The sequence below is a fragment of the Cryptococcus depauperatus genome, chromosome 1 (assembly GCF_001720195.1).
Source record: "Cryptococcus depauperatus CBS 7841 chromosome 1, complete sequence".
Lineage (NCBI taxonomy): Eukaryota > Fungi > Basidiomycota > Tremellomycetes > Tremellales > Cryptococcaceae > Cryptococcus > Cryptococcus depauperatus.
Genome location: NC_089468.1, coordinates 1,455,240 through 1,480,070, shown reverse-complemented (window position 1 = coordinate 1,480,070; position 24,831 = coordinate 1,455,240). Strand labels below are relative to the sequence as shown.

Sequence of the window (24,831 nt, the reverse complement as noted above, 5' to 3'; positions counted from 1 at the left end):
AAAACCATGATCCAAAAGCAAAATGCATTCTCTAGACACCTGAACTTTTCTCGTTTTTTGCACTGCCCCTCCCAAACTACAGAGTATATTGTAAAGCCACGCCTACCAAGCACTAAGGGTTGTTGTCCTTGATGGGAATGTCGCGACCAGTAACCTACGACCGCAGTCAGTAATCTAAACAGCAGGCTTAGAGACAAGACTGACCTGCTTGAAGCCAGAACGGACCGCATCACTGGCCTTTTCGACCATGCCAGGATTCTGATTGGTGTGGCCAAACCCTTTGAGAGCAGCAGACACGCCCTTGTCTACCCAAACAAGCATCAACATGGATTCGTCCCGAGATAGATATACCCACCAAGAGCATCTTGCTGGGTGCCAATCTGCTGTGGGTTGTTATTGGCAGAATGCGTGGCGTCAGGAGTCTCTCTAAAGTGTTGATTTGCGTTGACATCCATTGTGTGGTGTATACAAAAAGAAATGTAATGTAAAGATGGAAAGTTAGAAATGCATCATTTATATACTTATTACGGAGATGCTCAGGAACCAACGTCGTCATCATTTTTGCTTCCGTCTCTCATGTCTTGTCTGGTCATCTCCACTCACAGCAGAAGAATACCCTCATCCAAAATTACGTAACCATGAGCATTGTATAAATGCGACTCATTTAGAATTGACAAATTCAAGTCAATTTCAGTCTTTACAAAACAACTTTTCGAGATTTTAAAGCGACAAGAGGAGAACAAGTTTCTATCCCAGCTGCTTACCTATCTCTGCTACCTTGTCTTCTCTCAGCCTAGTAAGTCTCGACTCCTCTTGTGAATGAATACGTTTACATAGGGTTTTTGAAAGAGCATTTCTTCTCGTTTGGTCGCTTGACTTTATTCTTTAAAGATCTGTTTTTACCCTATTGAAAGACTTCTTTCACTCACCTGCATACACTATATCTGCATTCAAGCTAGACTTAAGATTCTCAGCAATTTACAGAATTATTCTATGTCATTGGGTTTCGAGTACTTTTGTGGATTACCTATATCCCAACGAATAAATATCCGACCTAATGTCCTGTCTCCTTTCTCTTTCTGTCCTGAGATTCGTGAACAGAGATTTCATGGAAGCAGGAAAATGCGACGGAAATGCTCCATTCCAAAAGTAATCATGAAAAAAGAAGAGTGTCCAACTGACCTGGTACAGTTGAATAATGAGATAAATTTGACGGTATCATTGTATCTTGATTAGAATTTCTGAAAGTCTTACAGCCCAGATGCCTGAGAGAATAAGTATAAGACATTGGGCACGCCCAGCCTGCCTTTTACATTCAGGCTCGTTTCTTATCCCTCGCATTTCCTGGCCAACTCAATTCACCTGCATAACTTTTATCATGTCTCTGTCCACCATCTTATCCTCTCTCAGTCGCGAAGCTAGCTCTAAGTCTTGAGGCTGGAGACCTCCTAAACCCGTGTAGGGCCCTAAACGTCTGGCTCTCAAGAATCGTTGGTTATATCGACATTTCTTGAGAATGGCTTGTTGATCGACGATGTTTTCCGCGTTTCTGGCGGATTGTTAACCCAGCTGTGTCATTGAACATGGTTCATGCTAGGCGTTTGTCGCCAAGAAACACAAGGCAACATTCATGGCGCCAGTAAAGAATGGTATGACCCTCTTTGTGAGCGATTCTTGTTTTCTGTAGCTGACTATAGGGATAGATTTCTGAAATTGTTGTGATTTATACGGATGGGTCGCTTGACCTTGTTTGGTCATTTAGGCCAGCTGTGGTGACTCACAAATTTCCCGGATACCGTATGTTCTCTCTAACGTAGGAGCAGCTCGACTGACAGCCGTAACAGACTGGATCTACTGGGTTGTCCCATGCCTAGGTACTTCTCTTGCGGCTGCTTTTACCTTCTTCTCAAATGGCTCGAATACGAGACCGTACTTGGCCCTGAGGTACCGGGTGCTCCCTATTTGTTCCCGCTTCCTCATCACCTTCTATGCATTCTCTCAAGGGCAAGTCGAGTGAAGCTACCGCGTCGCCTGGGTATGTCGAAAAAGGTATGAGCCTGACAGGTCCTGGATTGAATGTTTTGGAGACACAAGGTCCAAAGGTGAAAACAGGAGGATACAGGATTAAGGAAAGGGTTGACAGAAGGTAGAGGCGTATGACACAGAGTTGCAACCAGATAGGGTCAATGTTAGGTTAGAAAACATTAAGAAGCTTTTGGATCAGCTTGGGACTAAAAGTTTCAAGCCGGAGAACTGTCAGGAATGGGCGTTAATGTGAGCTTCTAGTCTTGAGGGTTAAGAGCTTGTCCAAATGATATAAAAGAGTCATCATATGAACGGAATTCGTTGAAACATCTGAACACGATTATACTTTTGGAATGAATCGAAACACGCAGGAAAATTTCCGCACAAAATCGATGTGATAAGGTTAGTCACATAAAAATGTGATCTGTTCATGCAAAATCACCAAAAAATTAGTATCGAGACTGATAAAATCTCCTTCCTGCCTTGTCTTTGGCCCTCTCAAAGTCCTCAGCCCAAGTACCTCCGCCAGAAACGGTGCTTGGCGTGCTGTCCCATGCCGATCCAATGGTCTGCTTACTTTTAGCTATAAGCGCTAATGCCCGTTGACGCTCCGATTGTTCCCTAGCCTTCCGTGCTGTTTGAGGATCTGGTGGCGGCGGATTATGGCTTGAAACTCGGCGATGGGAAGTTTTGGATGGATGAGAGGAGAGTTGAGAGTTGATGTCGGTCAGTGGATCATTGCGTATCTTTGACCTTGCATCTTTTCTCCTGTGACGATGTTAGTACCAAGGTGCTCGTATGATTAGAAAACTTGCCGATCCCTCGCTCGTCTCCCTTCGGCCTCCTCGCCTAGTTCTCTATCTTTGAATTGTCGCATCTCCTTGTCCGTATACCAAGGCTTGGTCTCTCGATCAGGTCGGGCAAGATACACTGTGAAAGGGTCCTTTTCTTGATCTTTCTTTACCTTGGCTAGTTCCGCCACAGTGGTAGATGGGTCCCGAGCAGCGTTTTCCCGTTCAACATCTGCAAAAAGATTGATATGGCCGTCTTGGGTCCAGTCAATATCATCGTGATTCGATTGTTCCCTTTCTTTTCCCTTGTTACGCCGCATCGTTTCACTTGGAAAATCAAAGTCAAGTCTTTCTTTCTGCTTTCTCTCCTTCCTCTCCTCTCTGGCCTTTTGTTTGTGATGCCGCTCAAGGAGAGATGAGACACGGTCATCTCTGTGAGCCGAGGTGGACGGGAGATTGTCGTCTTCCTGAAAAGTTGGCGAATTTGCTCGACGGCGTAAAAGATTCAGACGGTTTTCCGCTTCCTAGCCAAGGTTAAAGATACACACACCGTAAGAGGACGCAATACATACATTGTTGATCCTCTTTTGCTCAATGGCAAGCTCTTCTTCCCTAGCTCGAGCTTCATCCTCTCTCACTCTCTGCTTGTTCTTTTCCAAATAAGGGTGGTAGGATTTATGCCTAAAATTGGTAAATTTGACTATCAAACAAAACACCCAAGACTTACTGTAGGATTTGTAGTCTAGGCATTTTGGTGTTTTATCTCTCTATCTAATCAGCAAAAGTACAAAATAAAAGTGAAGGCAAATGAGGTTGGTTAGGCGTGCCAAGCTTTGCTTTGAGGAGCCTATCTACATGTTGTTTCGTGAGGCGCACGGTCCTCTTTGAATTTGCTGCCTTTCCTAACTTCAATTTGGTTCTTTTTTTTTGCTTCTTTTTGTTGAACTATTTTTGTTATTATTATAAATTTCAAATCCTCTTTCAAAACAATGTCTGACGGTATTGGTATCGCAAAGTAAGTGTCAGCGATAAGCATTACCACCTTCATTACTAATTGAGTCGCCTTTTACATGATAGCTTGCCCAACCAAGTGAGGACTAGAAGCTGCGAATGTAGGCGCGTTATTGACTGAATACTCAGCGGCACAAAATCACCAGCCAGCGTGGTGCCCACTTTACTATCATGGTTGTTGGTAAGTCATAGTCCTACTCATTTGACAAAAATCGAGAAAGAGTCTGTGCGCAATAGCGTGTTTGTGGACGGCATATCTTGCCCCAGTTATGAGACAACATGTGGATAGATGCTGAGCGATGGAAAAGGTCAATCTGGACTGGGAAAGACTACCCTCATCAACACACTTTTTGCGACTGAAATTTGCTCTCCTAGAAACTACCGCCAGCGGTGAGTGATGCTCGTTGATAAATGCGATGAGACGGTTATCGCTAAGATAATGACGGTAATAGGTTCTCGAAACAACTCGATAAATCAACCGAAGTAGAAATCCTCAAAGCTGATCTAGAAGAGCGAGGTTTCAACATCAAGGTTTGACTGTTTTGATTGTTTTTATCCCGTTAATGGCAACTGACAATACCGGGCGATAGTTGACCGTGATTGATACTCCGGGTTTCGGTGATTATGTTAACAACCGAGACTCTTGGGCCCCCATTGTGGACTTTATTGATGACCAGCACGAATCTTATATGCGCCAGGAGCAGCAACCTCACCGTACAGAAAAGCAGGATCTCCGCATTCACGCTTGTCTCTATTTTATCAAGCCTACTGGTACCACGTGAGCTATTGGCATAGATAGGGAGTCAAGGCACTGATAGCATATAGATTGAAACCTCTTGACGTTGAAATAATGAAAAGATTGGGCACCAGAGTGAATCTTATCCCCGTCATCGCCAAGGCTGATACAATGACGCCTGAGGATCTCAACAACTTCAAATTTATCGTATAGCATATTTGTTGCGTGACATTGATGTGGATATTGACGTCAAGTTAGGTTCGCGAGACAATTGCGGCCCAAAACATCTCGATTTATTCTCCCCCGGTCGATGTCGAGGATGAAGCAGCGGCCGAGCATGCCCGAGCTATGCAAGCAGTCATACCCTTCTCTATCATCGGTAGCACACAAGATGTTACTACAGCAGATGGTAGAGTTGTCAAAGGTAGAGAATACCTATGGGGTGTCGCTGAAGGTTGGTTGAAATTTTGATTAAGACTGAGCTTGAACTAAGTGTTGATTGTAGTGGAGAATGAAGATCACTGTGACTTCAAAAAACTCCGTTCACTTCTTATCCGCACATACATGCTTGACCTCACCACCTCAACTGAAGAGAAACACTATGAAGCCTACCGCCTTGCGCAGATGGAGACTCGTAAATTCGGCGAACCCAAGGTTAAAAAACTGGACAATCCCAAATTTAGGGAAGAGGAAGAGCTGTTGAGGAAAAGATTCACCGAGCAAGTGAAACTGGAGGAGTCAAGGTTCAGGCAATGGGAGCAGCATCTTATTGCGGAGAGGGATCGACTGAACAAGGATCTCGAACAGGCCCATAGCTCTATCAAAGCTCTTGAAGTAGGTGACAATATTCTTTCATTGGTAGATACTGACATGTCTCTAGGCCGAGCTTGACCAAGTTGCATCTTATCACCGACAAGGGGGCACCGTTGGTCGACGCTAGTTATCATGGATTAGTAATGGAGCTGGTCTTGACGCGGATTTTGTGTGGAGAATAAAGAGACCTAATGTGACTGGAAAAATATGGTTTTTCTTGTTTCCCCTTGTTCATGACCTTTTATGCCTTTTTTCTCTTAATACGACGTGAATACCCCAAGTCAATAAGCAGACAACGGATATGGATGTGTTGATAATGGACGTATAAATGATGATTGAGAAATTGGCTAGCTCTGATTGGCTGAAATGTAAATGTGCCACATCCGCTCGGGAGTTGTCGCAAGGAATTACGAAAAATCCAGCAATCAGCCAACAATTTTTTTTTGCTTTTGATTTTGTATTTATCCTACTCCTCATTTCTCCCCATTGCTTGAACCCATAGCCATCCTGGGCGATAAATCCACTCACTTAAATAGTTTGAGAACGGTTGGAGGAATATATACTTTTACAATTACTCACTTGAACATTCGCTTGCTCCAAAAAAGACGACAAAAACACCATGTCCTGTCCATTCCACAACAATCCCACTGCCAACAACCGATCCTCTCTCCCAGATAGAGCTTTAATTCTGGCTATGAAATCCCAAACAAACACTTTTGTTCTCGGTACTAGAAAATCCAACTTGGCTTTAGTTCAGACTGGCCATGTCGCTGATGACCTCCGAAAACTACACTCCGGTGCAGGAAGCAAGTTTGGTCAACTTCAAATTGATGGAGAAGAAGGGGAGCAAGGAATTGTGCCATTTGTTCACCCATATACTTTTACCGTCGAGTCGATGACTACCGTCGGCGACCGCAACCAAACCACCCCTCTGCACCTGTTGTCACCTTACTCTTCTACTCAACCCGCCAAGTCTCTCTGGACAGATGAGCTCGAAGCCCGTCTAACTAATGGACACTTTGACATGCTCATACACTCTCTCAAGGATGTGCCTACAGTCCTCAAGGATGGCTGTGAAATTGGTTGTATGGTCAAGCGACACGACCCACGAGATGCGCTAGTTGTCAAAGCATGCCTTCCTTATAAGACACTTGATGACTTGCCGGATGGTTCAGTTGTTGGTACTGGGAGTGTTAGACGAGTTGCTCAGTTAAGGAGAGCCTATCCCAAGCTTGTTTTCGAAGATATGGTACATTTATAAGTATTTTTAAACAAATGGTCCGCTAATCTTAATTTTGGCAGCGAGGGAACCTCAACACGCGACTCTCCAAGCTCGACAGACCCGATTCTCCTTTTGCCGCTCTGATCCTAGCCATATCTGGTCTTGAGCGACTTGGAATGGCCCACCGAGCTACCTCTCCCCTCTCGTCCCCCATTCTCATGCACGCCGTCGGCCAAGGAGCTCTTGCCGTTGAGATAAGGTCTGGCGATTCTCGAGTTAGAAACTGTCTTCGAGGTTTGGGGCATTGGCCAACTGAATGGTCTTGTGGTGCTGAGCGAGGATGTTTGAGGGTTCTTGAGGGCGGATGTTCTGTCCCTGTTGGCGTTGAGTCGGAACTTGTAGAGCTTGACGAAGAGGAGATTGCTGCCCACCCTGAGCTACTTGATGGTGCTGAAGAACCCTATAAGGACGAGCGCGAGACGCCTTTACAGGAAGACTCTCCTATGCTTTGGTTCTCTGGTCTCGTCGACACCTCTTCCGCACCAACACCATCTACTCCCACTTTCTCTTCACATTCTCTTCCGCCGCTTCGAACAAGATTAGCAAAACTTATGCTCAAGTCTTGTGTTACCTCAACAGACGGTACTAAGCATGTTCTATTTGTTCCTCCACCTGTTATCGTCCGCTCTTATCGACAAGCTGAGAGGTTTGGCGAAGATTGTGCCCGCAAGCTGCGAGCTATAGGTGCTGGTGAGATTCTAGATGAGATAAACAGACTGAGAAAGGAAAGGGAATTGCGTGATCTCGAAAATGCTATTGAGAGAAGCCGAACAGCAGTGGAAGAAAGCGAGAAGATGGGGCTGACCCAAGACGACAAGGCCGAGGTTGTGGCATAAATGCCGACACGAATGTAAATATGCTCCGTTCTTTGTACTTTTCTTTACCGGTTTATTACGACTTGGGAAGCATTCGTAGCATGATTTGGGTATCTGAAACCATGGTTGTGAGATACTCTAGCATGTACTCCTTTGCTATAGAAGACAAGCTGCAGTCCATACAGGATGTTTGACTTGTAAGGAATATTGTTTTAAATAAAACAAATTCGACAGTGATGTGCCGTGATACGTATCAGAACAAGTGTATTGATTTTGGAAAAAGCCCACTAGTTCACTGGTATATCCATGTCTATTCCTGCAAGCTATCATCAAATCACCAATTGTTATTTTTCAATATTATATGTGATACCCAAATACAGCGCCTTCTGATATACCTGAGACGAGCTCGTCCACTATTGGTAGTGTACCATTGTGGGTTAACATGAATTCACTGTTATCATGGATTCTACGGTTGGAATCAATTGGTGGTGAACAGGTACACCATGTAATAGGCTTGGACTTGCTAAGAACTTTTATCATGTGAAAAGACTTGATGGTCTGTCTTTACGCTATGGTTACCCATTTGCTGCGATATTTGGGTAATCCCAGTGTTTATCACCTTTACCTAGAATAAAGCTAGTGAATATTGTCAGTGTAGACGAAAAAAAACTTTGATGACTTCGTTTGGTTCTTTACATCTTTGAACTCATTCATCGTTTATAGGAGCCATGAATGCGAGCTCGTCAGTGTCCTCAACTCTCAGCTTCTCACAGTGTCGTTCGAAAATAAAAGGGAAAAGGTCACTCATTGTCCAAAGAGCATCAGAAATCTTCACGCAAAAGATGAGAAGTGGTTTAGCGTGCTAAACAAATCCCAGAAGCTGCAGGATCCCAGCAAAAGACAGCTATTATTTCTTTTCGCAGAAGTGGCAGCCTCTCTAGTACTGCCAAAACGCTCCCATATAGCTTATCTCTGCTGGCATTCTGATCAATCTTGTCCCGTTTCAGACGTCGCCGCAGCAAACAACAAGTCTCTCAACCGACCAGTAAAACAAGGCCCACTAGCCCTGCCTTGCCTTAATTTGAACATCTCACAACCTTCTTTCCATCTCTTTGTATGTTATATTGTGTAAATGTCTTCAGACCTTCGTTTCTCTGCTTTCTCATTATCACTTTAGCCGCATGTCAAAAACTCAATTTCAATTCGTATTACTTGGCCTAAGATCGTTTCATTGGTTTTCAGACATGGATCAGCTGTAAACGCTGCGAGTGACAAACCCTTGCCGGATACATCTCTGAAGCATACCCTGAGATGTTGTAGATAGTAGATACGAGCGACAGCTCAGTCTATCTGTAGTTTGGCTCCTAAGTTGAAGGTTTTCAACTTCAGATGATGCCTCTTGTGGTCGATTCAACTTTTGAAAAGAAAAAAAGAAGATAAACTAATAGAAACTTGAAAACTAATCTTGAAATCGACTTTTTTCTTCATAAGTAGAACCATCTTTTGATAGGAAAGTCACGTGAGGACCACGTGGTAAGGCCTTCTATGACGTGGTGGAGTTCCCCCTCTGTCCTGTTTTCTGCGAGTTGATTTTTTGTCTACAACTCTATTTCCACAAATATACATCTTTTGACATATATTAATAACTTTCTTAAATATCCGAGCAGCATTATAGGGCTCCCTTCATTGTGAGACGCAAAGAAAAGTAACCAGGGAAGAGAGACACTGAGGATTTTCGCAAGGTCAGGCTTTGTAGGCTTGATCCTCATAGGCAATGCAGGCGCTCAAGAACGCCGTTCTCGGCCTATTGAACGTCTATGTTTCACCATATGTTGAGAACCTGAATACCCAGGACCTGTCGCTATCCTTATTCAGCGGTAAATTTCTGATACTTGCCATTTATTCGATGGAACTGCTCTGCAAGGTCGGACCAGCTGACTTCTTGCTTAGGCAATCTACAATTCCATGGATTACACCTGAAGAAATCTCTCTTGGAAAGATTCGGATTGCCAGTCCAAATCGTCGCAGGTGATATCGGTACTCTCTCGATTTCGATTCCATGGACAGCTCTCAAGACTCAGCCTGTTAGGATTGTAATCGATGACGTTTATGTTTTAGCAAAAGTACGATCACCAGGAAAGGTGGACCCGAAAGAGAACGAGCGAATTGAGCAGACAACCAAGCAAGAGAAGTTGAAGAGCGCCGAGGCGGTTGATAGTGCTGCCAATCAGGTCGATACGCAAGGCAGTGATGACGAAAGTGAGTTGTAATGGAGCCCCCTTTGATATCTTTTTCGCAATAACAGCTGACAAGGGATGTTAATAGCGAAGCAAAGTTATGTAGGGGCAATTATTTCCAAAGTTGTGGACAACGTACAAATACATGTCAAAAATATTCATGTCCGTTACGAAGATGAAACCAGCACGCCTGAGGTTAGTTGGGTTTGGCTGGAATCCCTGTATGCGCAGTGAGCTGATAAGTATTAGCATCCCTTTGCCGCCGGTGTCACTCTCAAAGAATTCAAAGCAGTATCTACTGACGAAAACTGGGTAGAGGCCTTCATAAATGATAATTTACATGGCGTACATAAGCTGGTGCAACTTGGAGCTCTAGCAATCTACTTTGACACGGATACTATGAGTCTAAATAGGGGACCAGGTGACAGATCCGGTACGATACAAGGGCTCAAAGACATGCTTTTCGGTTCTCTAAAACGACAGTACATTTTGAAACCTGTTACAGGAGAAGCTAGGGCTATAATTAACAAACACATGTCCAATGAAACTCCGAAATATGATGCCCAAGTCATTTTTGACGAAATTGGTATTGTTATCGACCGCGATCAGTACCGTGATGTTTTGTCAGTAGTTGACGTTTTTCACTTTCATCGACGCACACATCAATACTTCAAATTTCGCCCTTCTGAGGAAGAGTTTAGAGCTAATCCCGCAAAGGCTAGGCTGAAATTTGTGTTGAACGCAATAGAAGCAGAGGTTCATGAGCGAAACAAGAAGTGGTCATGGGCATATCTCCGAGAAAGGCGGGATACCAGAAAGAAATATGTGAATTTGTTTGTCAAAAAACTTGCTTTGCCAGAAGGAAAGCAGCTACCTCCAGATGAGGCGTCCGCAATTGATGAGATCGAAGCCAGATCATCATATGAGGATATTCGATTCTTTCGGTCAGTTGCGAGAGCCAAGGCAAAGAAAGACGCTGCTACACGACGGAAAATGGAGTTTGAACATCAAAAAAATCAACCCCACATACAGACGTGGGGTCAGTGGCTCTGGGGCACATCAGCCAAACCCTCTGGTGAAGCAGAAATGACAGAAGAAGAAAAGAAAGAACTTGATGACATTATTGACTACGATGCTGCGGCTACCCAAGATGCGATTGGTTTAATTCCACGAGATTTCATCAAGGCTCGGATCTCGGCCAAACTCAACAAGGGTTCTTTTTCTCTGCGTACGGAGCCACATGGCAAGAATAAAGATATTATCGCTCTTGTTTTTGACTCACTCTCTGCCGATGCTGTACAGCTCATAGATTCTGTCAAGGGAAGAATTGCCCTTGGAGGTTTCCGAGTGTATGACGGTACTATTCCAAACTCTTTGTACCCTCAGATTGTTTGCGTCAAGGATATCGAGAGAAGTGTTGGGAACGCAAATAAACAATCAAGTCTGGATGAAGATGGCGGCGTCAGCGGAGCAGTCGATACCATTGATGACAATATTCCTGAGAATGTTGATCCGTTCTTCGTGATGGAAGTTGAACAAAATCCTTTGGATGGTAGGGCTGATAACGCAGTGACGATCAAGATGCGTCATCTTGAAATAATCTATCATAAAGGCTATGTGGAGGCAGTTGTACAGTTTTTCAGGCCACCTGAAAGTCAACTGGAGTCAATCGGCGCATTACTTGATGCAGCAGGGCAGTCTCTAGATGGATTGAGAAAAGAAACAAGAGCAAGTCTAGAATATGCTCTTGAGCAACACAAAGTAAGTTATTCGCATAGACACTTGGAGACTTACTTATGACATGCAAGACCGTGGATCTTCGAGTAGATATGAATGCGCCAATCATTATAATTCCTATGGAGCAGGTTTTCATGTTTCACTGCCGTATATTTATTAACTCATTTTAGTGTTGGAGTCAAATGCTGCCAAACCCTAGTTCTTGATGCCGGTCATATTGCTGTTGAGAGCAAGCTAGCAGATAAAGAAAAACTGCAAGATGTCCAAAGCAAGCGCAGGAGACAATACAATGATGACGACTACAAGCAATTGGAAGATTTAATGTATGATCAATTGAATCTAAGATTGGAATCGACACAGGTAAGCTTTGAGCTTCTTTATGATCAAACTAAGAGTTTAGTATTGACTTCATTATAAGCTGCTTCTAGGGGATGACTATGAATCATGCATGCGAGCTCTCGATAATGCCCATGAAGTTTCCTCCCACGAGTATCATATTCTTGAGCGCATCGGAATGTCATTCACAGTGCAAAACGCCATTGTCAATGCACCAAATCTGACTAGATTCAAAATTGCTGGCCATCTACCCGAACTTCACGTCAACTTTTCAGACCGAAAATATAAATCACTTATGAAATTTATCGACGTATCGATTCCCCAGTTTGATGACAACGGCAGCTCAAAAGAACAAACGGTCATTGTGACATCTAACAATGGTCATGCGCCATTTGGTAGAAGGCAAGTAGAAGAGTACAACTTTGATGATGACCGATCGATTATTTCCGCAAAAACGATGGAGGAGAAAGACGATGAAATCCCGGCGGAAGAGAAGACGGATAGATTTTATGAGGCATATGACGGACAAACTGAAAGCCAAAGAAACGCTTTACGACAAGTTACATTTGAATTTTCATTCTCAGTTGGCAAGCTTCAAGCATCCTTATTCAAGTCTGTGTCCCAGACTACTGAAAAACCTCTAGCAAACGCTGTACTAGAAGATTTTGGTCTTACTCTTATTTTACGAAAGTGGGATATGTCTGTTGATCTTTTTCTTCGATCCGTTACTCTCGCCATGATTGAGCAGGGTAGTGCTAGACGGCCCCTTCTATCTTCAGCATCGGTGGGAAGCGAATCTCCCACAGATCTCAAACTTGTCCAAGTGCGGTATCTAAAAGCGCAGAAAGATTCACCCGAGTTTATGACCAAGCACGAAGGGGTGGATACGAGTATTGATACGGAATTGTCGACATTCCAATTCTCCATCGCCCCTGAGCCTATTTTAGCTCTATATGATTTCATCATGACTACCTTTATTCCTGATAACGACATCCCAAAAGATTCTACGCAACAGAGATCAGATAGTGAGGACACAAAAGGCCAGGAATCTACCGACAAGATGAGGATTCGGGTCAAGCTTACGAGTGCTCAAGTTTCTCTTGAGAACAACGACAAGCATTTTGCTCTATTAACTCTCCCCTCAGCGGATATCGCCATATTGTTACGCAGTGGGACACTTAGAATGGGAGCGAGGCTTGGAAATATGTCGCTTGAGGATTTATCAGAGGTTTCTGTTCCTGACCAGGAGTTCAAAAAGCTTCTGTCTATTGAAGGAGGGGAGCTGGCTGACTTCAGTTATGAGACATTTGACCCGACAGATAAGGAGACCTTTCCAGGATACAATTCGTCTGTCAATCTTCATGCTGGTTCTTTTAAATTCACCTTTATGGAGCGCCCTATCAGAGACCTATACGCTTTTGCCTTGAAATTCGCACGCATGAAAGCGGTATACGACGCGGCACAACAAGCTGCAGTACAAAAGGCGTCAGAAGTTACTCGAATGCACTTTGACATAGCCGTCAAAACCCCGATTATTGTTCTTCCCTGGAATGGTGTCGTCTCTCCTGACAAGCTTGTTCTCCGATTAGGCGAAATTATTGCGAAAAACCAATACCTCAATGACCCCAATGATACCAGTACTATTGACGCAAGTTTGCGAGGTATTAACGTTACATCCGAGATTACGGTAGGACCAAAAACTACTACTCTACAGATGATAGATGATGTTGCTATCACAGCGGCAATTAAGCAAGCTGGTGGTACCACACACAGGTCAAATACGAATCATGCTGATACTGAAGTGAGTTAGAAGACTCGTCAAGAGATCAATATTACTAAAAATTGTCAGATTACTACTGAAATGTCCGACGTCAAACTTTCTCTTACGCAACGACAATACCTTCTTCTTATGGGAGTGATTGAAGCCCTTCCTCGTGCTTTAAATATTGCGGATGATGGCGACCTTTCGCCTGTGTCAGTAGAAGCGGCGACTCCCAACACCTCTATTCCTCCTACTCCAGTCACTGAAGAACCACTCAATGAGCCGCATGTGAATCTTGAACCGGAACTAGCAGTTGCAACGGATGGAGACAGTAAAACAGTCAAGCTATGGAGTACATTAGACATTGTTTTCTCTGTAGGCTCCGTGGCTATGGAAATTTACACCACAGACGCCATTACCGAAGACGATTTACAAAGGAACAGTATTGCAAGATTTGCCCTTGTGAAGCCTCATCTTGGACTCAAGAAGTTATCAGATGGAGCTATGGAGGCCGAGTTTGCACTCCGGACACTCTCCTTTTCTAGCACTCGTTCAGGAGATAGTGTTTTCCGAGATATTATTCCTCCTACCAGTCACAATGGTAACCAAGTGTAGGTGCTCAAATCCTGTTGTTGATTTTGCCTGATTTGGCTCATAGTATGCTCCAATATACCATGACCGGTGGGTCCGATCAATCGGCTTTGGCCATTGTCACAATCGACAGTCCTCAGTTCATTCTCGCTGTTGATTCACTTGCCGCTCTCCTTGAATTTGCTGTCAGCCCTTTCAAAACATCTACCCTAGAACAAAGCCAGACTGACATCATCGAACAACGTGAGGAGGCAGAAGAAGAGGAAGGTTTCAAACAGAATAACTCTTCAGCTTTCAGGGTGGAAATTGTCAATGCTACTGTCATTGTCATTGCTGATGACACCAATCCTAAGACACAGGCAATTCAACTTAATATTCAGGAGATTCTCCTTTCTCAGCAAAGCATTCTCGCACTCAAGGTCGATCGCATTGGGATGTCATTCGGAAGAATGGATCTTCCCCATGAGAGGGTCAAGTTCTTGGATGATCTTAATCTGGCATTAGCTCTTGATACCAAGCAGAAAGGCTCTCAACGAATGACAAGCTTTGATGTGGATATTCCTGATCCAATTATCTTCCGTGCATCTTATACCAACATTATGCTGATCTCTGATATTGTAAATAAGGCTATGTCTGTAGCGACTAAGACCTTATCACAATTTGAAGTTTCCCGGGACGACGACAACGGCGATGCAACCAGTCCAGCACCTACTAGCACTAATCAAGGGTCTTTAAAACCGTCAAACGGTTCCAAATACTCTAGGCGTAGAGGCTCTACCAACACCCGCCGTAGGTCTCTGAGCAAAAAGGGACAATCGTTGGAGAAACCTCAGGTCATCATCTCTAAAGAGCAGGCAAGTTTCTTAATTCACTGGATTCTGCCGCTTGAAGTCCTAACGATGTCGCAGTTGAAAGCCAATGTGAATGGTTTCCAATTCGTCTTGATTGGAGATTTGCAAGAAATGCCTATGATCCATTTATCAACGGAAAAATTCAGTGTCTCGGTGAATGATTGGTCAGGAGATGTGAGTGATGGCCTCTAATTCATGAAAATTTATTGATATCCGTCTTCAGTTGAAACTGGCCACTTCTATGACTACATCTATCCGTTACTTCAATCTCAAAAACTCGTACTTTGAGACCTTGATGGATCCTTGGAAATTTGATCTGACAGTAAGCTGATAAGAGGTTGAAGGGATCACCAAAATGACTCTTGGCCAGGTAAACCGTGTAACTGCAGGACGCGATGGCAAGCCCCTTAATGTCAAATTCACTGCCCGCGAAAGACTTGAAATCAACCTTTCTTCAGCATTCATTGAGCTTGCAATCACAACGATGACTGCCTGGAATAGTAAAGAAGAAGAACGAGTGATGGCTGGAAAAGGCTCTGATGCACCTTTCAGAGTCAAAAACCTGACTGGATTAACTCTTCTCATCTGGCCAGAGGCTGCTGATCTCAACAAGGATGTGACTGGTGTGAAAAGGCTAGATGATGGAGCTGATGTCCCTTGGCGCTTTGAAGACCGCAAACATACGCGTGAAAATATATCCGCTTTCAGACATAATGCTTTGGGTATCCAGCTACAAAACGCTCCGTGGGAGCCCCTGAGGGGTATTTCTGTTGACAGTGAAGGTGATCACATCCTTATGCTTAGGCCAAAACTTGACAAGGTTTCCCATCAAATCAATTGCGAGATCAAACTTGTCAACAATGTTAAAATCATTACTTTCAGGTCTACTCTAAAGGTTGAAAACCAGACCAGTTTGCCAGTAGAGATGATCGTAGTAGACTCTCACGGAAAGGCAGCTTTTGGAGCAATGAAAATTGATCCAGGAGAGTCATGTCCGCTTCCATTAGAAGCTACATATGAGAAGCGATTCAGATTGAGACCTTTACGTGAGCCCTTAGAGTTACATCCATTCCGGCGACCGCTGATCTTTTCGCAGGAGGTTTTGGCTTTGACTTCAACTGGTCCGCTCCACTTCATTGGAGAAATCTCTTGGCTAAGCCCATAAGACCTATCAGCTGCAAACACGAAACTCCTAAAGAGCCAGCTTTTTATTTTCAGGCCGAAGCGAATTTCAACGTCAGAGATCCGGCTGCTAAAGCATATCCTCGTATGAACGTCGTTCTTCGAGCACCCGTGGAATTAGAAAACCTTTTGCCATACAATCTCAAATTCCGTATTCATGATAAAAATACTGGACTTAGTTCCAGCAGCTTCCTTGTTCAAGGCGGTTCAAGCCCTATTCATACGGTTGAGCTGTCGCATCTGTTGCTCCTTAATGTCACCCCTGAGGATACTAGTGAGTTCCGTGTTGTAGCATTGTTCTCAAAGCTCGAAAACCTGACTTGTTATAGGTTTTAAGCAAAGCGAGTATGCCATAATAAATACTGATGACCCAGAGTTACCCATAGAAAACCATTTTCAGCTTCCTGATCAGAAGGGATTGAAGACGACTCTTAAACTCCATTATATGTAAGCCATACACCCTGCCATGATACAAAATATAGTGACCGCTCATAACGCTTCGTTTCAGCACATATCCTGGTTCGGGAGGAGCCTTCAAGGTTCAGATTTATAGCCCTTTTATATTCTTGAACAAAACTGGCCTTTGTTTCGATCTCGCTGCCAAAACCTGGACTGGTGGCCAGAAGCCTATAGCAGGCCGCGACGGGTTTGCAAGTGAGTTAAAGAGCCTGCATCTTCATATATTTGGAACTAAAGAAGTTCCACAGACGACCATGAGAGGGAGACACCCACTCCGTTTTGTAAGCTACATTTCGTTGTCTTTTCCTCCACAGCTTCTGATTGCTTGAAGTGTTAGCGTTTCCTAACGAAGACCGACGAGACCGACTTCATCTTCGTGTTAATAATTCCCAATGGTCACAGGTACATTGATGCATCACTCAGCAGCATAAGATTTTGCTCACTATTGCTTTAGCCAATATCTTTTGAGCCTGTGGCAGCCGATATGCAAATTGTCATACCCGACGTTGCAGGAGATAAAGACAACTATATTGGTCTGTCATATACTGAGGGATTAGGCAAGGTAAGCCTCCACTATATCTTTATTTCGAGATAGGCTAACCAATTGTTCCCTGATCTAGTATAAGTTAACAAAAGTTATAACAATTGCACCGAGATTCCTGTTGAAAAATGTTTGCTCCCGTCCCATCAAGATCAGGCAGTATGGCACCCCTATAGAGTATAACGTGGGAGTAAATGAGCGTATACCCATTCACGAATTGCAAGTTGGTAGGTTACCTCAATTAGTCATCATGTTTGATGAACCAAATATGGAGTGGTAAGTTGCCTGCGTTGGTTGAGATTCCGCTGACGCTACTATCTAGGTCGGCACCCTTCAACATCTCAGATATTGGCAAGACTCATATCTTGCTTAAGAGGCATTCAAACAATGAGGTCAAGACGTACTTGATGCGAGTTGAAACACATATAGAAGGATCTAGTATCTTTTTGTTCATTTCAAGGGAAAAAGACGACGCTTGGCCACTTCGTATACATAACGACACAGATTTGTCCCTCATTTTCCAACAGATTGTAAATATATATATATTCATGCGTAGATATAAGATTGCTAACAACGACACAGGACAAAGATCCAGTAGGAAGCGGACGCGGAAAAATCCGGCCCATTCACTCTCTGCCCCCCCATTCCGTGCAGAACTATGCGTGGGACTGGCCGACATCTAGTGATAAGCGCATCATGCTTTACACAGATCTAGGATCCAACAATCGCAAAGGCAAAGAACTGCGAGATATTGACATGATGGCTATCGGCGTGCAAACCCCTATCAAAATCCAGGTTAGAGGTTTTCTTCCTAATATATTGAATCTTAGTTGAAACAATCATAGGGGGGAAACCACCAGCGCTCTGCTACTCTTTCTGTCGATGTGCGTGCCGAAGGCGGAGCTCAACTCCTGACCATCTCACCGTACAATGAGGAGACCAGCGTTTTCAAGCCTGCTCGTTTAGGCGGAGATCTTCGCCGCACTGAGAGTACATCGTCTCTATCATCATCCAACATGACATTTGAAACAGTAGTTGTCAGCGAAAAGCCAACTTTAAACCTCCTCATTGAGCTTGAAGGTATAGGTATCTCGGTGGTGACCAGAAGACCAGATGAGCTGCTTTATCTATCTCTCAGAGGTCTGAAATTAGGCTACTCTGACTATCCACAATATTATGATGCTTTCTTTGATTGCAAATGGATACAAATTGATAATCAACTTTTCGGCGGTATCTTCCCTATCATCTTATACCCAACAAATTTGCCCAAGGATGCTAAAGAACTTGAATCTTTACCAACCTTACAATCATCTGTGTCCGTATTGAAGGATCGATGTAAGTGTACTTGTTTTAGGCTCAATGATGGCTTATCAATCCTCCAGCGCATGGAGTGATATTCGTCAAATATGCTTCTATCTTACTGCAATCCATGGCAATCGAGCTGGATGAGGATTTCTTGTTTGCTCTGCTTGATTTTGTCAAATTTAAAGACGCCGCTTGGAAGGAGGGGTCTCAGGAGTAGGTCTTTATGTTTCTTTATGCCATGTGATTGATAACAAACATGTTTCAGTGTGCTCATTGAATATCCAAACGGGATGCCGGAACCAGACATGACATCAACCAAGTCAGATGTGTTCTTTGAAGATCTGCAGCTTCAGCCAGTGGCTCTAGAACTTTCTTTCATGAGAACTGATCGAGTCAATGTTGATGAGAAGTGTGTGATATTCCAGGTTCACTATAGACTATACACTGAAGTTGATCACAGAGTGTCTACCCGAAACCCTTTGTATTACGCTCTTAATGCGCTCACGATGACTCTGGGCAATGTCAATGCCGCTCCGTTTGCATTCCGAGCTCTATTTCTTGTAAATGTTCGATTGAGTATGCCCTCGTTGCAAGAACGAGTTATTCTTCATTATCAGGAACAATTCGTTTCTCAGATATATCGAGTGCTTGGTTCTGCCGACTTCCTAGGCAACCCTGTTGGATTGTTCAACAACATCAGCTCCGGCTTCTCCGATATTTTCTACGAACCATACCAAGGAATGGTAATGCATGGCAATAAAGACATTGGGTTAGGCATTGCCAGAGTGGGTTTAGCATTCCCGCGAAAAACAAGCACAACACACTGATACAAGCCATGCATGTAGGGAGCCACAAGCTTTGCCAAGAAAACTGTCTTTGGAATTAGTGATAGTGTTACCAAGTTTACCGGTAGCATTGGCAAAGGTCTATCTGCGGCTACTCTCGATGCAGAATTCCAGAGCAAGCGACGTATGACAAAGCGACGTAATAAGCCAAAGCACGCCTTATATGGTGTTGCTGCTGGAGCTAGTGCTTTTGCCAACAGTGTGACAAGTGCTTTTGAAGGTGTAGCTGTGAGCTTATCTAATCTTCTGATCCGTCGAATCTAGTCTTATCTTGTTTTTATAGTCAAAACCTATAGAAGGCGCAGAAAAAGACGGTGCTGCTGGGTTCGCAAAGGGTGTGGGAAAAGGCTTTGTTGGCTTGTTCACTAAGCCGGTCGTTGGTGTGATGGATTTTCTCTCTGCTTCGACCGAGGGCATCCGAAATACGACCACAGTGTTTGACCAGATAGACATCGATAGAGTGAGGTTACCAAGATACATTGCCCTTGATGGAGTATTACGTGTAAGCAGGCATTATCATTAAGCATGGGGGAATCCAGCTAACAAACTTTTACAGCCTTTCTCCCCGCGCGAGGCTATAGGTCAGTCGTGGTTGAAGGACCTTGGTATGTACCTCGCTTTTTGGTATTGCAAGCTTTTCTAATACGCTTGCAGACGGTGGAGCTTTCTTCAACGATTCATACATCGCTCATATCGATCTTCCTGGCGACGATGCTGTCTCTATACTATCAAACAATCGTATCCTTCAAGTCCAATTACGCAATCTTCGCGTTATTTGGCAAGTGCCTTTTGAAGAACTTCAGTCATTGTCGCTGGAGGCGAGCGGAGTCAACTTAGTGAACCGCGACGGAAGAGGAGGTCCATTTTTGCCTATTCCAGATCGATCAGTTCGAGAGTGGTACTTCAAACAGATCGGAAGGCAAGTAACGTTTTCCTTCAAGTCGGTTTACTCATCACTAACAAGTCGACACAGAGTTGTCACTACATACAACAAAATACATAGTCAAAGAGATGATTAAAAACCGTCATCAGGTGATGGAGGTGACAGTACAGAGTTTGAAGAATATTTATTGAGCCATCCTGTATCTATACATAAACCGAAAAATTGCAGGAAAGGCCTTATTGTATTGATATGAACTTGATGCTTATGTAAACCTTCTTGTTTCTTCGTGTTTTGTTTTGTGCATTTCAAATCTAAAGAATTGATCTACGGTAACCAAAATATCCATATCAGTGAGTAAATGTACCAACGAAATAAGCAAATTGAAAAGTAAAGGCAGAGAGCATGGAAAACAACTATTGACAAATAAAGCAATCTATGACACAGCTTCAACCAAAATCACTTAGCAATCCAATCTCTAAGGGGGGGGGCTTGACCAATTTACAATATCGGTGATTGATGGCAGACCAACACTATATAAGTGGATGATATGGGTGTAGTGGGATTGAATGTTATTACAGGTGATGACAAAACAAACATGTTTTTGGATGTCGTAACTATAGATGGCAAGTAGGGAGCAGGCATGAGTAAGTCTATCCGATTGTGTGGTTCTAAGTCCCTTCCGCCGAACGGCCAGAGTGCTCTGGCTGGAGCCTTTGAATGATGATATCGGTAACAGTTTTGCCGTCTACGTGATGAATATCAGCATTCAAGAACTGGCTAATCATATGTCAACTCACTCAATGGAATTTCATTCCCTTGGAAACCTTCCGGATAAGCCACTTGAGGTACATTGGGGGCGGTAAAACTACGATCATCCCATATACCGTAATGCTTCATACCTAATGCTCTAGAAGTAAATTCGTAATCCTCAGCAAAACCTCCAGGGTAGAAAAATTCAATAATGGTAGCTCGAGGGTCTTGAGCGTTCATCCATAAAAGGTGCGTGAGACCGTTTCCATGAACACCCATCATAACTGTTGTACGAGCAGAAAGTCGAATCTGCTCGTCGCGCGAAATCTTGTCCATGGAAACAATGTTAATCTGGGCGATGTCAGGAACACATTTGAGGTATTGTGTAGACCTCACTCACCTCCCATCCATATTTCCTCTCCAGCTCGTGTAACTCTTTGACCAGACTCTCATGACTTTCCTTTTTCAGCATTCGCCTGCCCCATCCCTGTCTGCTGACATAAGTAACGACAGGTTTTTCTATTTGCGCTTCTTTTCCATCCGTGATCTCTTCCCTTGTTGCTTTCTTTTCTTCGAGTGCGCCCTCCTTGGCCTCAATAGCTTCTATATCTTCTTCAATTTCGGGCGCCTCAACACCACCGCCTAGGCCAATATCGCTAAGAGTAAAATCGCCGCCATGGTCATTGCCGACAAACTCTAAAAGGTTCTTTCGGACAGGTGTCCACCAATATTTGCTTGTTTGTAGGGTCACAGCCTCGCTAGCTGTTCTCCACGTTTTCGAGAATTCAGGACCTCGGAAAGCAGCAGCACGATCAGCAAACACCACGCGTTCAAACATGAATACACGACCAGTGTCGGCGCGATCTAGAAAATCGTTTTGGTATTCATAAGACATGGATGGAAAGATAGCACGGGAGAGAAAAGAGTTCATCTTGGCATAATCGTTCCACTTGCCTGCATTGAGATGAGGAAACATCATACGAGACGGTGAGGGAAGACGTGTGACACCTTGGGCAGTTATCGTGGGATCAAGAGTTGAATAAGTACGCCAGAGACCAATTAAGAGCTCGGCTGCAAAATGGTAGTAATGATCAAGGAATTGAGAAGGATCGTTGACCAGAAAGGTGGAACCTGAAACGAAGGATGCAGAGTGACCCCACAGGCGTTGAGATTCTGACGGAAATATAATCCGCATGTCTTTCTCAGTGGGCTCACTGATTCAATATTAGCCGCCATTCGTCTCGACACAATACACATACCGTCCTTGAATTGACTCTTCATCATTCCAAATTTCGTTGCCAGTACTGACCATCAATCGGAGCAAAGGAATACTTGAAGGGTTCTCAGTCACAATAAACCAGGTGCCGTTGAACAGATAAACTTGGTCGAATATTGTCCAGCCTGTGCGGATTAGATGAGCCTGTTTGAATTTCCGGTCCCAGGATGACTACTCACCTGGAGCATGTGCAAGGACTTCAGTTTTGGGAATACCTCTCTCACTCCATTTCACCTTAGCCTCGGCCATGCCAGCAATTCTCCCAGTTTTGCTAAGCCGTGCTGTTGCCTCTATATCGCCAAGCCACCTGTCGCCACCTTTTCCATCTGTTAACCGACGCTCATCCCAACCGTCTTCGTAACGATTGTTGAAACCCATTCGAGAGCCTAGTAGTGAGCCTGAGCCTGGCAAGTTGGCCAAGTGCAAAGGTATATCAAATTGGAGAAAGAGAGTAAGCAATACAAAGAGAGTGAGCACGATGAAAATCTCCCGCCGGGTGGGATGGAAGGAGCCCATGGTAAAACGTGGCGGGCCGACGACGAACAGATTGAATAGTACAAAAGAATGGATGTAGTTGTAGTTAATTTTCCTGTTTCTAGAATTAAAAACGATTTCTTAAAAGTTGTTTCCGAAAATGTGAATGGGAATAAAAGATAAAATGTGAGTGCAACATTTAACGGAGATCAAAAAGAATCCGTTCTTATATCACTTTTTTAATCTCATTACAAAAATTCTTATTCATATTTAATTCACATTACAATATTACTGTGATTAGCATTTTGTTCAAATTCTGCGTTTATTATTAATAGATTTGTTGCCCAACCCAATTTTACTTGCAATCCAATCTATTGCTCGTTTATGGTGTTATGAAGTAGCTGCCGTAATACTTTATCAAGATGATAAAAGCTACTAGCTACCAACACGATAAATCCTAAATGGAATGGTGGTTTCCAAGTTCATCTTTATGTTCTCATAAAAATCGTTCGTCTTGCGAAAACGCTTATATCCTTTTTGACAAGAATCATATTGTCTTTGGCAGAGCCATCGTATGAGATAACTTGGAACTGTGAAGTAAAATCTGGAGAACCTTGCTGGGATGGCTGCCAGTCCGGGTGATATCAGACGATAGGAAAGGTATATGAGTGGTTATATCACATATCGAAGCGTTAAAGGCGGCAAACAGCGACCTCAGATCAGAGACAAAGACTACGCTCCTTGTCGAGACGATGACAGCGGTCATGGTTGAAAGAATGTCACTAATCATTACGCGCCATATGTAGGTGGCATCCCTTGAAAATCCTAGAGTATTCGAATCAGCTCCGCCTCAGTATCTCTGCTCACCGAGCAATTTCTTACTCTTTATGACTGGAACGACCAGTGCTCCGAATCATACCCAAATGGTCTCTATAGAAGCCAAAAGTCGGCCAAGACTGCCAATGGCTACTGTATACACAAGTAGCTAGAGGACAAGTTGCAATATCAACAGATATGCATACTTACAATGACAACAGTAAATAACCCTTAGCTGATGAATTTAATGATGGAAGTTGAAAGAGAAAAAGATTTTTATCTATTCGGCATTTTTGAATAGACCGGGATCATTTAACGCTGCTAAGACGTCATGTTGTAGATTAGATAACAGATAACGCTTATTTTGTGTTTTTTATGATTAATTAAAATATATAGATTCTCAACGCTCTCGCAGATTCTTGTCCGAAGCATTTTCTATTATTTGAATACATATACAAGTACATATCACGGCAACCATTGGTTCGCCTATTGAAAAAAGCGATCACAATAGACCACAAGCCATGGCGCTTTTCTCGCTCAATAACCGCCAATAACCGCCATGCCTATAACCACGACGAGTCCAGTGACAGCTACGCTTGGCACACTCCTACCAATCCCAGAACCGAGGTATTCTTTCGATCTGCAAAGGTATCAGTCCTACGCCGTCCGATTCCTCAACATGACTAACCTGAAATATGCCCCGTTTGGACCCAAAATATAGCTCTCTGGCAGTTTGAGTACCATGCTCTTAACTCCAGCACGATGGCAAAACGACTGGCCGTATTCGACAGCATAGGCAACATCAGGGGCAGATATACAAGCCATGGGAAGACACGCCTCCATGAGTGTCCTCCATTGCTGATTTTCAAAGGTCTGTCGTTAGATTCATAATTCAGAGGAGCAGATAGACGCACATCAAGCTGGCAATTCTTGGTAATCCACTGCGCAGAATTGGTGTCTGTCCCTTCAATTTGGACTGTTTGAATAACCTGCATATGGCATTTCATGAAGCACACTTGTAACGTCAGACGTCTCCATCGTCAACAACTGGCAGACAGCTCACCAGAAGCGTCTTTGTCAGGTTTCAGGTGGTATTGAGCGGCTGCGCTGGCGAGCACGCAGGGGAAGGTCAAGCCGAGGAGAATAAGTAACCTGCAAAGCATCATAACTGTCCAAATACAAACTCCAGATGGCGTTTTGGAATTGAATCGTTCTTAAAGCTTTCATAGGCTCTCATCATCCTAGCTGCATGAGAAAATTTGAAGTTGTTTAGATAAACACATCTATTGTCTTTTGTTTAAAGAAGACATAAA

General features: G+C 43.7%; 8 protein-coding genes across 8 annotated transcripts; 4 read left to right on the top strand and 4 right to left on the bottom strand.

The window, feature by feature from the left end:
* Positions 1-112: 112 nt before the first annotated feature.
* On the bottom strand, positions 113-455 carry L203_100549 (uncharacterized protein; the record flags this gene model as incomplete). The annotated part of the gene is made up of 3 exons (XM_066210007.1): positions 113-154; positions 205-305; positions 356-455. The coding sequence occupies 3 exons, from the start codon at positions 453-455 to the stop codon at positions 113-115; spliced, it is 243 nt and encodes an 80-aa protein (XP_066066104.1).
* A 1,191-nt stretch (positions 456-1,646) lies between these two features.
* On the top strand, positions 1,647-2,017 carry L203_100548 (uncharacterized protein; the record flags this gene model as incomplete). The annotated part of the gene is made up of 3 exons (XM_066210006.1): positions 1,647-1,649; positions 1,704-1,797; positions 1,845-2,017. The coding sequence occupies 3 exons, from the start codon at positions 1,647-1,649 to the stop codon at positions 2,015-2,017; spliced, it is 270 nt and encodes an 89-aa protein (XP_066066103.1).
* Positions 2,018-2,474: 457 nt separating this feature from the next.
* L203_100547 (uncharacterized protein) lies at positions 2,475-3,566 on the bottom strand (the record flags this gene model as incomplete). The annotated part of the gene is made up of 4 exons (XM_066210005.1): positions 2,475-2,793; positions 2,841-3,340; positions 3,389-3,497; positions 3,544-3,566. 4 exons carry the CDS (start codon positions 3,564-3,566, stop codon positions 2,475-2,477), a joined length of 951 nt encoding a protein of 316 aa, XP_066066102.1.
* A 239-nt stretch (positions 3,567-3,805) lies between these two features.
* On the top strand, positions 3,806-5,503 carry L203_100546 (uncharacterized protein; the record flags this gene model as incomplete). The annotated part of the gene is made up of 10 exons (XM_066210004.1): positions 3,806-3,831; positions 3,894-3,906; positions 3,957-4,008; positions 4,136-4,217; positions 4,280-4,358; positions 4,418-4,605; positions 4,653-4,770; positions 4,822-5,017; positions 5,069-5,397; positions 5,444-5,503. The coding sequence occupies 10 exons, from the start codon at positions 3,806-3,808 to the stop codon at positions 5,501-5,503; spliced, it is 1,143 nt and encodes a 380-aa protein (XP_066066101.1).
* A 492-nt stretch (positions 5,504-5,995) lies between these two features.
* L203_100545 (porphobilinogen deaminase) lies at positions 5,996-7,494 on the top strand (the record flags this gene model as incomplete). Its single annotated transcript, XM_066210003.1, has 2 exons — positions 5,996-6,625; positions 6,679-7,494. The coding sequence occupies 2 exons, from the start codon at positions 5,996-5,998 to the stop codon at positions 7,492-7,494; spliced, it is 1,446 nt and encodes a 481-aa protein (XP_066066100.1).
* A 1,753-nt stretch (positions 7,495-9,247) lies between these two features.
* Positions 9,248-20,338, top strand: L203_100544 (uncharacterized protein; the record flags this gene model as incomplete). The annotated part of the gene is made up of 30 exons (XM_066210002.1): positions 9,248-9,350; positions 9,424-9,732; positions 9,799-9,905; positions 9,960-11,471; positions 11,519-11,571; positions 11,618-11,807; positions 11,866-13,584; positions 13,633-14,156; positions 14,204-14,990; positions 15,045-15,161; positions 15,211-15,309; positions 15,358-16,033; positions 16,084-16,443; positions 16,499-16,616; positions 16,678-16,823; positions 16,877-16,909; positions 16,960-17,030; positions 17,083-17,190; positions 17,249-17,445; positions 17,492-17,699; positions 17,752-17,964; positions 18,015-18,504; positions 18,552-18,687; positions 18,740-18,883; positions 18,935-19,259; positions 19,320-19,547; positions 19,603-19,821; positions 19,876-19,924; positions 19,974-20,238; positions 20,293-20,338. The coding sequence occupies 30 exons, from the start codon at positions 9,248-9,250 to the stop codon at positions 20,336-20,338; spliced, it is 9,552 nt and encodes a 3,183-aa protein (XP_066066099.1).
* A 532-nt stretch (positions 20,339-20,870) lies between these two features.
* Positions 20,871-22,744, bottom strand: L203_100543 (uncharacterized protein; the record flags this gene model as incomplete). The annotated part of the gene is made up of 5 exons (XM_066210001.1): positions 20,871-20,947; positions 21,000-21,303; positions 21,353-22,166; positions 22,212-22,353; positions 22,408-22,744. 5 exons carry the CDS (start codon positions 22,742-22,744, stop codon positions 20,871-20,873), a joined length of 1,674 nt encoding a protein of 557 aa, XP_066066098.1.
* A 1,311-nt stretch (positions 22,745-24,055) lies between these two features.
* L203_100542 (uncharacterized protein) lies at positions 24,056-24,684 on the bottom strand (the record flags this gene model as incomplete). Its single annotated transcript, XM_066210000.1, has 4 exons — positions 24,056-24,158; positions 24,207-24,376; positions 24,433-24,533; positions 24,582-24,684. 4 exons carry the CDS (start codon positions 24,682-24,684, stop codon positions 24,056-24,058), a joined length of 477 nt encoding a protein of 158 aa, XP_066066097.1.
* Between the last annotated feature and the right edge of the window lie 147 nt (positions 24,685-24,831).